This window comes from Vanacampus margaritifer, chromosome 15 (assembly GCF_051991255.1).
Source record: "Vanacampus margaritifer isolate UIUO_Vmar chromosome 15, RoL_Vmar_1.0, whole genome shotgun sequence".
NCBI classification, from domain to species: domain Eukaryota; kingdom Metazoa; phylum Chordata; class Actinopteri; order Syngnathiformes; family Syngnathidae; genus Vanacampus; species Vanacampus margaritifer.
In genome coordinates, this window is record NC_135446.1 from 7,543,855 (window position 1) to 7,556,187 (window position 12,333).

The following is a 12,333-nucleotide window of genomic DNA, read 5'->3' on the forward strand; positions in this document are numbered from 1 at the left end:
TACATGCAGGCAATAACCCTTTTAAAACGCAAATATTGGCAATATTCGGGTTTTGTAAGGCCATGTAAACACGCGCAATAACTCAAATATGCTCTTAATGGGGTTTTTAAAAACCTCCTTTACTCCTTTCATAACCGGAATTCATGCTCATATAAACGCATTCGGAATACCTCAATCGACCGGGGCAATGTTTTGTTTTGTGCATGCTCGCTATTGTCTTCTTCGTCTTCTTTTCTTCTTCTTTGCTTATTTGATTCACAAGGAGTCTTGATCTATGTAGTCACGACTTGTATGCGCAGCTCTGTCCTACTTGCTAAAGGAGCCTCCCTTAAATACATTGATTTCTCCGCTGCGTTTTCACAATATTTTGTGTCTCTACAACGAAAATGCGTAAATACACATACAGTAAATACAAGTATATAAGTCTGTGCTTCTGGCGTGTAACCCACCGGAAATACTCAAGCCGTTGTCAAGAAACATGACGCTCGCAGCAAAGAACCACACTTCTGAAGCGGGGAGTAAACAGACTACTTTATTTAGCGTGGCACGCGACATAAATATAATGTTTTTTATTGAACGTATAGTAAGTTAAAAGCGGAAATGACGTTATTTATGTAATTACGTTGTCCGCGCGTTGCGGTCCGAACAGGTTATTCCAATCCTAACCCTAAACACAAATGAGCATGTAAACGGGAGTAACTCTTTCCACCACTCATGTAAACGTGTTACCTCAACTGTTTCAGAAACTGGAATTCTGACCATAACCCGATTATTGACTGCATGTAAATGTAGTCACTTAACCAGTTTGATTCAAGTATTCTTAAAGCAAGTCAACCCTAAAAAAAATTTTTAAATAATATGTTCTATGTCCTCACTAGTGTAAATATTGTATTCTGGTTTATATTGTGTTAGTGGAATGCGAGTTAAGCAGCAGAAACCAGTTTTTAATCCATCTCAGGGCGCAGCCATTTTGCCACTTGCTGTCGACTGAAGATGACATCAATGTCGCTCAGGTCTCAGGTAACAACTAATCAAAGTTCAGCTTCTGAAAACAGGTGGGCTGTGATTGGTCGTTGCCTGAGCTCCAAGCAACTGTGATGTCATCATCAGTCGACAGCAAGCGGCAAAATATCCGCCCCCTGAGATGGATAAAAAGGGCTGGATTTTGTTTCATAATTTATTCCACAAATGTAATATTATTCAGAGTGTCATGTTTAGACCAGTGAGGTCACATATAACATATTTTTGTCAAAAAATAATTAAGATTGACTTCCACTTTAAGGCCTTGGTGTTTGTTCTTTTGACAGGCTGGTATACTTTATGGGTAGATTATGGATAGATGGCAAAAAAAAAAGATAGATCAGACCAGGGATTGTAGCCGAATTCCAACAACAATATTGGTAGGTTGATATACTTTATGGACAGATGGGTGGATGGATAAAACGATAGATAAATCAGATCAGAGATTAAACCTGAATCCCAACAAATAGGTTGGTAGCTTGTAGTTTAATGGACGGAGGGATGGACGGATGGAACGATAGCTGGATTTGACTAGGCTACGGACTGAACCCGAAACCCAAAAATTACTTTTGGCATCTTAATATATTTTATGAACAGATAGATGAATGGCTGAACTGAACTGCAGACTGAACTCGAACCCCAACAACTAAGTTTGTAATTTATGTACTTTAAGGACGGACAGACCAAGAACTGAACCAGAATCCAAGCCAGACTACCAGTGAGAACTATTATCAATCTAACTATACACGTTGTCATTGATAATTGAAAAGGAAAGTGTTAAGTGTTTCCTTGAGTATCCTGCAGCACAGCCGAAAAACAAACACAGACGAAGCCGAGTCAGTCCCAGCACACGCGGCAGGCAACACAAGAGCGTACTTCCTATATTTGGACCGTGGCCAGAAGCTGAGGCAGAATCAGGTCACTCTCGGCCGTATCCATCTTTCTGCTTGTGTGCGCCTGCCAGCGCCACATACAAAGCGAGCGCGCTCCAGGACCGCATGCGCGAGGAAGTGGGGATCAGCAGATATATATACGGCGAGCAGCGAGAAAGAGAAAGGGCCACGCGAAAAAGCGATTAGCGGCGACTGAAAGAGATCCGCTCTCCAACGCTCTCTGATGTATGGCCTAATCTGGGCTGGCGCAGCGCAGCGACGAGGGCCCGTTCCGTTGGCTGCCGGTTCACAGAGTTAATGACACATATTCAACCACAGAGAAATTTCATTTCATGTCGCTGCTTCGCTCTTACAGGCTCCAAAGAGTCTATTTTCTTGCAATGGCCTCATCCCTTTCACCGACAATTAGTCCACACAAATTTGGCCGACTACCACGCTCTAATGTGATGATTCCACATTAATACCAAGCCGAGCTGGTTGCGCTTTCATGCATTATCAGTCATTGAAGGGGAAGGTTTTCCCTTGATAGAAAAAAGTAGCGCCTGTTAAACTTTATAATGACATAATACAGCATTGGCTGATGCCAAATTGCTGACCTGTCAGGCTCTACGATATAAAAATGGCCTTTTACTAGATTGCGATGTCAATTTGAATTCAATGAATTTTCCAGCCCGAGTATGAACGTATCATATAATTACAATGAGCTCAACTAATCCTTTTAGTCAGGACAGTTCTGCCGATCATCCTGCTGCAATTTTTTTTTTTTGGGGGGGGGGGGGGGGATTCCCAGCTTCATTTCAGTTGGTTAGTAAGCTTTATTTTTAATTTATAAAATTAAGCATATATATTTATTAGATAGTGTCTAGATAGGAAGCATAGTTCACATGGTTAAATTAATTAAATTAAGGCTGGTATTGGCACCGATACCTGGTATCGGTAGTCACCCAGCATAGTCAGGATGATACCACCTCTGCCTCATTTTGTTAACTCGAAGTAAAGTAGATTTAAAAAAAAAAAAAAAGTCTTTCTGATCAATTCATGGTTCATTTTCATTTTTCATTTTCATTTCATAAATGTTTTATTTTAGCGTAAGCCTAACTTATAAGACCAAAACATTGATGTATAATAAATTGTAATAATAATTGTAATACTGAATAATTTATTGTTTGCGTTTGTTCAAAGTACACGGGAAAAGGACATTGAAAAAAATAACCCCATATTAAATCACAATAAAGGATATGTTTGAATATTTTTATTTTTAGCCTGATTTTGAATCGCATGCTTGCTCGGTTAGCATGAAATTCCTTCATTGCGGCATCTTGAGTTGTAAAAAAAGGAATATATTTTTGTAATGAGACACTGTTATTCTTCAAATGAAATATGCATTTAATTGAATAAATCTGCTTCTGATGCCTTGTGATCCAGGGTCCTTTTTGATACTTCATGGAGGCATCTTGAGAGTTTCCTTTTCACTCTTTTAACCAACACGGACAAAGTAGAGCAAAAATTCAGTTTGAGTCGTCGCTGTCATTGCGTAGAGTAGATTTAACTTCCCTTTTGTGTGCCACTGCGGAGACCACCCGGTGATTACAACACCAGCGAACAAAGGAAGATATATACACGGCTTGATTTTAGTACTTGCAAATGATGGAGAACGCTAAAAGGGCAGCAACAGGGAGGTAATTCAGAAGAAACAGAGCTGAGAATTGGGGCGGAGGCACAAGAAAATGTGTGATTTCCTCATATTTTGCGCATTCAAATCTTTAAATAAGCATCTCGTGCCAGCGAGCAGATAATGTTGCCTAATCACAGAATAACGATATTATGATGGATACTGACCTTTAGCAAGTGGTATCATGTATGTAGATTTAATTAGCAGGCCGGCCAGCCAGCCGGATAGCGGATATGTGGATGGATGGAGTAGGATGAAGTAGACTGAGGTGGGGGGGGTTCAGTCTGGGTAGGCTTAATGAATGAACTCGCCTTTCACTTCCTGTGGATGAGGCCGAGACTCACTCATCGGACTGAAAGACAACTGATTAAGCCTACCATTTAGCCCCCCCACCACACGCACACACACACACACGTTTTAAATGTACAATAAAATAATTTTTCTAAGTTTTTACAATCTTTTTGACATTAAGGTGGAAAAATGTTAAACTAATAGAAATATGGCTGCACCTTTTAGTCATTGATAGTCATTTCATAATAATCCATGAAATTAAAAAGATGTACTGTACTGTAAAAATCGAGTTTGGTATTGATTTGTGTTGAGGTAATTTTTTACTGCCACTAGATGGCATAATTTCATTTGTAAGACATTGGTGACAGCTCAGTGCATTTTTGTTTTCATATTAAGAGTGATCTAATCTTTAATATGAAGTAACATAAAATTCTGCACATTTTTAAAATTGTAAAATACAACTTGACCCCAGTCTCCACAAATATATATATTATTATGACATAATAAGGGACGGTCATTAATTGCGCGTTCAAAAAAATTATGCCGTAAAAGGAACATTAAGTTAATATAAATAAATAAATATTATAAATAATTAATATTTTTAAAAAGAGCGATGATGATGACATGTTGACTCGGGAAGATTAATACTGAGGTGCCAAAAAAAAAAGGAACTTTAACTCAAAATGAACGCACTAATTTTGACACCCCTAAAAAAATGTTTTTTCAAAGCTCCATTTTCATATCCAGAATCAGCAAATGTATTATTTAACATGAAAAAATTTAATTGTAAAATACAACTTGACCCACAAATATACAAATATGTGCATTATTATTAGATTTATTACAGTTAAATTTTGACGTTGACGTGTCTGCTTCCGTTGCGACTCCATTACAGGTATTCCAAGTAAGGGATGGTCACCAATTGCGCGCTAAAAAAAATTAGGGGCGTAAAAAAATTTACTCAAAATTAACTCACTAATTTTGACACCCCTAGTTTGCATTAATGTTGTAATCCAATCTATGATTCAGCGAGTGTGTTTATACAATTATGCGAAGTTGTTGTCGTTAACCTAAATGTAACCCCGTGCGTGCGTGGACTTTTTGATAGAAGAGGGTGTTTTGCTCCGTTGTGCACCATTGTGGGTTTGGGATGGAATGAAGCCCACTGCAGACTTCCTGCGCCTCGATCAAAACCCCCAAAATCGCATTACACCACCTACACCTCAAGTTAGACCGTCTTTTCCCGAGTCAAAATGGAAAAAGCGTTCGCATTAAAGCAGAATGTCACGTCGCACACGAGGGACGACAAGGGACGCCGTGACTCAAAGACACAGCCGTGTAGAACAATTCAATTAATCGGAGCGAATCCACAATGTGAAGCCGAGAGGCACATGACGAATGTGTGAGAAGGACCCGTGGCATGTCGGTTAATGACATGTAATTAATGATCATTAGGCGAGGAGATGAGCGGACGGCCACGGCCTGCTCGGGACTTGCACGCGACCTTGTCATTTTCTCATCAGAGTTAAAGGGGTGTGAAAGTCGCTGGAAAAAGCTTTGTGAGAGGAAAGGGGGAGAATAAGAAGACGACAGAAATGAATCACGTGTGGAAGTCAATTTATTTATACCCCGCAGTTTTGTTGTTTTTTTCTGCTGAGCGAGCGAACATGTAAAGTGCAGGCGGCCGGTTTTATAGGTCACATGCCACTTGACAATGATCTATGGACGCGGGCCCTTCTGCAGACTTATACTGTTGAGCATGCATTATGTGGCTCGGCCAAGCGTGGTGCCCATTTGGGGCGGGGGGGAAAGGAAGCATCCTCGCCATCCTCTCCATCATATCCCGCTTCCTCTCTCTCAGAGCAGATTATGTAAAGCAAGCGAGGATGAACTGATTTATTCCCATGCCCAAAACAGTCACAAAGTCAGTCAAAGCGCTTCTTTTTCATTATCTGATCTAAAGCTCAGGACTGCTTTAAAAAAATATGAATAATCACGAGGGGGAAGAATGGCTTCATTGTTAATCTGATCGAGGATTACGTCATACTGTGAACATTATCCAATCACTGAAATCCAGCTCTAAAAAACAATCTGGCAGTTAGTACGAGATCACATCGTTTATGATGGATTAAAATCGCTTGATCGGATCGTGATCATTATATGATGATGTCATATAAGGGCATTTATGACAACTTTGATCATGTATAACTGATTTTAGGGTGATTTTGTACCTTTAATAGTGAATTGTCTGCTCAAGAACAATGAGAGGTGGAAGTTCAAAATAATTTAATGAATTGCACAAGTAGTTTGTCATTCCCAAAACAACACTGTGCTTATGCTAAATAGCCACATGGATAGTGACAAGGGTGGGTGTTGCCTTGGTTACATTAAAAAACAGAGCGAGAAACATGAAATTGGTCAAAAAGAGGCTCATGACTCATGGAGACAAATAGCGCTCCCCATCTGTGCGTTGGGGAGATTCGGTAATGAGGTTGAGGGGTTTCATACGTCCTCTAATTGGACCAAAAAAAAAAATAAAGCATAGCGAGTTTAAAATGCTGGAAAAAAACAACAAACATTATTATGTAATTAGTTGCAATATAGGATGTGATGGATGATGTAAGTGTATGTTAAGTAGCATGCTTGGATGTGGAATTTTACAGCGATCAAACAAGCTAGCTATGAAAAATGGTGGCTGCCTTGAGGTCATCAGATTACCGCTGTATTAATATCATCAAACTACATCATCATTTCATTCCAGAATGCTCTCATCTCCTGATTAATAGAATTTAGAGTCCGTGCCACATTTTTTTAACGACACACGTCACCTCCCAGTGCCGGGATTTAATCAATGTAAATATGGCGGACAGTGGAACGGAATAGCGCCGCAATCTGGCGGGCAACTTGCGCCAACTAATCACGAGGCGGCGGATGAATGAAAACATATCCCGCTGCCGTCAGATGGTCGGCATGGGACGATTTATCCACGAGTCGTCCGTCTTGCTTTATGATAAACATTTCGATGCAGATTGCTTTTAATGTTGAGGGCGTTTATGTTTACAAGTCGTTTTGCATTCCCAGGCTGGTTTCAAGCAATCATTTGCCAAGTGGGAGTTTGATGTCATTAAAAAGTCTTTGATCAAAGGTGGTCTTGTAACACTGCTCGCCTTCAGCTAACCTTAGCTTCAAACTGGGCTTGCTACGAAAAGCAGTAAGCAGACCTGAGTTAAATTGCTGCTGGACAAAGACAACAGGGCACATTGGTCTTGTTTTGAGTTATAACTAGGTCCTAGTTACTAGGAATTGATGCTATTACTATCAGTATCATTCATTCATTCATTCATTTATTTATTTATTCATTCATTTATTTCATTTTATTTTTTATTTAATTTTATGAAATATTTCATAAAAAAATTCCCTGAGCCTCTTATTTATTTATTTATTTATTAATGTATTTATTTATTTAATTTTATGAAATATTTCATAAAAAAATTCCCTGAGCCTCTTATTTATCTATTTATTTATTAATGTATTTATTTATTTAATTTTATGAAATATTTCATAAAAAAATCCTGGAGCCTCTTATTTATTTATTTTTTATTTTATGAAATATTTCATTAAAAAATCCCGGAGCCTCTTAATTATTTATTTATTTATTTATCTATTCATTTGTTTATTTTATTTTCTAAAATATTGCATAAAAAATTCCCGGGGCCGCTTTATTTTATTTTATTTGAATTGAATTGAATTTAATTTAATTTTATGAAATATTTAATTTAAAACAAATCCCGGAGCCTCTTTTTATTTATTTTTCTTTTTATTTATGTATTTATTTAATTTGATGAAATATTGCATGAAATTTTCCTGAAGCCTCTTATTTATCTAATTTTTTTGCAGCGTCCTGGCGTCACGTGAGAGCGCGTGTGTGTGTGTGATTTATCTCCCGTTGTGTCCACCGCCACCACCACTTCTTCGGCAGGGTCTAATTCACGCGGTGGCAGCGATGATACCGTGGCGCATGGTGGAATGGCAGCATTCCACGCTAGCGCTAACCCCAGCGTGGGCCCTCGCACACACGCACACACATACACTTCCTTTGCCTGCTGACAGCTCCGCCGGCTGTGGGCGTAATTTATCCTGCCCTGCAGCGGGCAGACAACGGCGGTCCGGCGCGTGCGCCAGAGTCAAAGATGTATTCCCAGATTTACGTTGTGATTCCAGAAGCCGACACGCGAAAGGGTCAAATCCTGAGATAGTCTACGGCAAAGGTCACAAGTGCATAGCGGACTGGTTGGATCCTGAAATACGACCTTGAGCATACAAGATACATTTATTGTCTATTGTAGCATGTGTGGGAATTGCTGTTGGTCCGCCTACTCAATAAAGAACTGCGCAAAATTGATACTTTTTCTAGCGTTGCTTTTATGTTATGTTATGTTATTATACAGCTTGTAAAGGTTAAGGGCAATTACTTCCTGTCTCTTTGTTGAACATTGTCATGAAACCATAATTTTCTTCTTTTTATAAATCACAGGCGTATGCTTTCACAGCAATTTTGCACTGTATATAGTAAGAAGATTGTCAGAAGCAATCTGAAGCACCTTTACTGATATCTTTATCCACTTAGCATGGCCTGCTACAAAAGCAAACAAATGCAATAGGACAAAAAGGTAATTTTCTCCTTCTTCGGGTTGGCCGCTTTTATTAAGCAAGAAGAAATAAGATAGTTTGGGCTTTTGAAAGCAGTCTAAACACTCAGCATCCAATTTAACCCTGCTTTCTTTTCTGTGTGTGTGCATGTGATGAACTGAATCACTGAATCTGTAATGTTGTTACAGGGCGAATGGAATTATGGTAATTTGGCCCAGCATTGGGCTGCATTGTTTCAAAAGGCTGAGTGAATAGTGAACATCGCATCATAATGAGACAGAGCACGAACCCACCCAAGAAAACATCGCTCATCAAGCCGCCCCCACGCCACAACACCCTTCCGTAATTCATCTCAGCCATAATGAGATGCATCACGCTTACCTGTGCTTGCCTCAAATAAACAGCAAGAAATCAACAAAGCGTGTAGTAGAGTTGTCAAAATTCATTGATTAATGGACAAGTAATCGACTATTAAATTACCGGACAACTATTTTAATAATCGAGTCTTCGTTTGGAGCCATTTTCATTTAAAATTCTAAGGCTGGGTATCGATTATAATTTCCTCAATCGATTTCATTTTGATTCACAAGAGTTCAGTTCAATTTCTTTCTCTCTTTTTTTCGATTCGATTCGCATCAATCCAATATCAATTAATTATGGCTCATCAATGATTCATAAACTTCAAGGATATGATAAAAACTTAATACATTTTGCGGAGGCAGTAACACAAACATTGACATCAGTTAAGGATGAGATGAAAATATTTTCATAATCTAATTCAATAATTGTAAATATAAATTAAAAAGATTCTGAGTTGTCTTAAAGTGCAATAAGTCAGGTCTTTCATAAATGTAAAAAAAAAACAATTTTACATTCATGTGAACAGTAAATTTCAAGAAAACAGTAAGATACAAAAAACTTTGGCCTTTAAAATTCAAATTTCTTAAGAATTTATGGGAAAAAGAGATATATAAAATAATCAAATCATGGTTTTATGAATAATATCAGGCTTGAAAAGGAAAATCAATTTGATATCGATTATTACATTTTTTAAACCCAGCCCTACCAGATTCTGTGATTTCAGCATATCAACAGTAATTGTTCACTGATTTCTTTATTGCTTCATGAGAGAAAACTGATTATCTTCTGTGTTTAATCGAAATAAGACATTTGCAAACTGTTTTTACTTTGGAAAACATTGATCGAACCAGTAACATGGTACAACATCAACCCACCCCCCCCCCCTTTCTTTTTTTTTTTCATCACTATACAAATACGAAGTACAAAATAAACACCAATCATCGGTTAATAAACAGTAATCAGGGGGAAAGAACTTTTGTGATACATTTGAATGCAAAATGAAAATGAATCTGATTTGTCAATTAATCGATTGAATAATCAATATATGAATCGATTCTAAAAACATTTGATAGTGACAGCACTAGCGTGTAGTACGTCCAAGCAAGTACTCACCGCGCTGCTGCAGGGGATATCTTTGACCTTGAGCCAGGCCAGGTCCAGCGTGCCCTCGCCCTTGTAGCACGACTGCAGCCTGTCCTTGATCCTCTCGTTGATTTTGCGCAGCGAGAAGACACACAGGGCCGAGTCCTGCGACTCCTGCTGCGGCCGCCTCTTCTGGCCCTTGGAGAAGACGGCGAACAGGACGTCGTCGTCCGGCGCAACGTCCAGCGAGCGCGCCAAGTTGGCGCCCGCTTTGGACAGATAGGCCGCCTCCAGCAGTCGATACTCCACGTTGCCGCTGACACATCCGATCGGTACCTCCACGTACGAGTTGAAAGCGGTGTCTGCTTTACACAGGCGGACTATCTTGGAGGTGTAAACCTGTTCTCGGCCCGCCGAGGAGGATCCAGTGGTCGGGCCGCCCCCCATTTCCGGCTGCAACGTAAGGAAGTAGACAAAGCTGCCACTGGCGAAGCCGTAAATGTAATAAATGTCAAAGTCCGGGATGACAGTGAAGGTGTCTGAGGGGATCTTAATCATGGAGGCCACAAATTCATCGTGGAAGACGTAAGCGAACATCCCATCCTCCTCGGAATTCCTGGCCAACTTGCGACTGGAGATGGTGGGGAAGTACTCCGGTTTACCGTCCACCGCCGTGGCCACAAACAGCATGTCCGGGGAGGCGTTGCCGTAGGAAACGATGACGCCAAACACAGAGCCGCTCTCGTTGACGCCAGAGAGGTAGTGTTCCTTTTTGTGGAAAGGTTCTCCCAGTTTGAAGAGGTCGTCCAGGCGCAGCAGTTTACAGATGCCCTGGTAGAGGCTGCCGCACGCCAGCAGCCGGTTTTCCCGGTAGTCCATCAGCAGCATCTTGTTGACGTTGTTGGTGAGCGTCAGCGGCTCGCTGCAAGGCTGCACGATCCGCGGCGGGTAGCACTTGCGGTTGTCCTCGTCCGGGCCGGTCTCGTGAGACACCTGCACCTCCAAGCCCGGCGACAGTTTATAGATGCGATTGACGGCTCCCAAGTAAACGTTGCCGTTGCGATAGTCCACCGCCAAATGGTTGAATGTCCATTCGGGGTTCTCGGCGCGAAACGACGCATACTCTTCCTCCTCCTCAAGGGACGCCGTGATCACTTGGGAACCAGACTGCGGCGGCGCCCGTATCGCCGTCTTTGACGTGGCGAGCGGCGCAAACGTGTAAAGGAAGCAGCATAGAAAAAAGCAGGTCCGTGTCCTGGCGTGGGACGTCATGACGGTGCCGAGGGGGGCTGCGAGAAGCGGGATGGATCGGGATCAAGCCTCTTTCAAGATGGAGAGCATCATGCACCTAGAAGGCAACGAGAACACAGTGAGAAGCGGCACACATTCAAGCAAAAGAATCAATGTATGGATCAAGCGGAGAAGATAAGGAGTCGTCTCAGAGGAGGTCATCAACATGCACCACCTTCTCGCACCTAATTGATTCTGCTGCCTCCCAACAGGGCAAATCACCTGCTGACTCTGCACACTGCACAGCACCTTCACTTTGTCTTTTACAAACTAGCAAAAAGACGAGCAATAAATTAGGAGGGGAAAATGCTCGCTTGCAGAAATAAGCCTGCCGATGTGTCACGAGGTCACTACAAACAATCACGTTCCGCATGCAATGCGGAGACTAAGCAAGAAAAGAGCAACACTTCCTGTAAACACGGCGCTCCCTCGCGAATGTCACCTGCTCGTTAGCTCTCCCTGCTGGGAAGTTGGCAATCATCTGTGTGAAATCCAGGCAAGCGTTATAATCAACCTGAGCAGCCTACGTTTCGCACGACAGATCAAAAGATGACCGAGCGACGGGCTTCATCGCAGTTATTGATCCCAAATCTCTTGGGAGGCGACGAGAGGACAGTTAGACAATAATCAGTAGCGCTTTTCTGGTATGTGCATTATGTGTGGCCCCACAGGATGCCATTTTGCTTTCCACTCCTGAAACAAAGTGATTCCAATGATATCAAGCGATTCCAAGACACAGTAGCACCTTGGCTTACGAGTGTGCCAATTTCCGATGATAATCCAGAGCGTGGAACCGCAACGCTGCTCCCTCTCCATCCTCAAGAGGCCATAACAAAGCGCCCCCTCACTCGCTATCTCAAAGCAGTGGCTATGAATAGAAAACTGAACAAAGGGAGAGATTAAAGTGCAAGACGTCGTGGCCGCACTTTCACCTATCCCCATCTTGAACTCAACTGCACTCCCAAGGTCAAGGTTAACTGTAGAAGCACACCCGTCGCCATAGGTGGGCCATAGGGGTCTGTGCCTGCCCACCAAGATGATTGTGCCCCCCCATTTGGAGCATGGATCTCTAAA

At 41.4% G+C, this 12,333-nt stretch overlaps 1 protein-coding gene across 1 annotated transcript in view; it reads right to left on the reverse strand.

Moving 5' to 3' along the window:
- Positions 1-12,333, reverse strand: part of plxna4 (plexin A4) — a 152,270-nt gene that overhangs the window by 124,660 nt on the left and 15,277 nt on the right. Inside the window, exon 3 of the mRNA XM_077543793.1 lies at positions 10,000-11,317. Coding sequence (XP_077399919.1) covers positions 10,000-11,241 — 1,242 coding nt within the window. The 5' untranslated portion in view covers positions 11,242-11,317. The remainder of the gene's footprint in view (positions 1-9,999; positions 11,318-12,333) is intronic.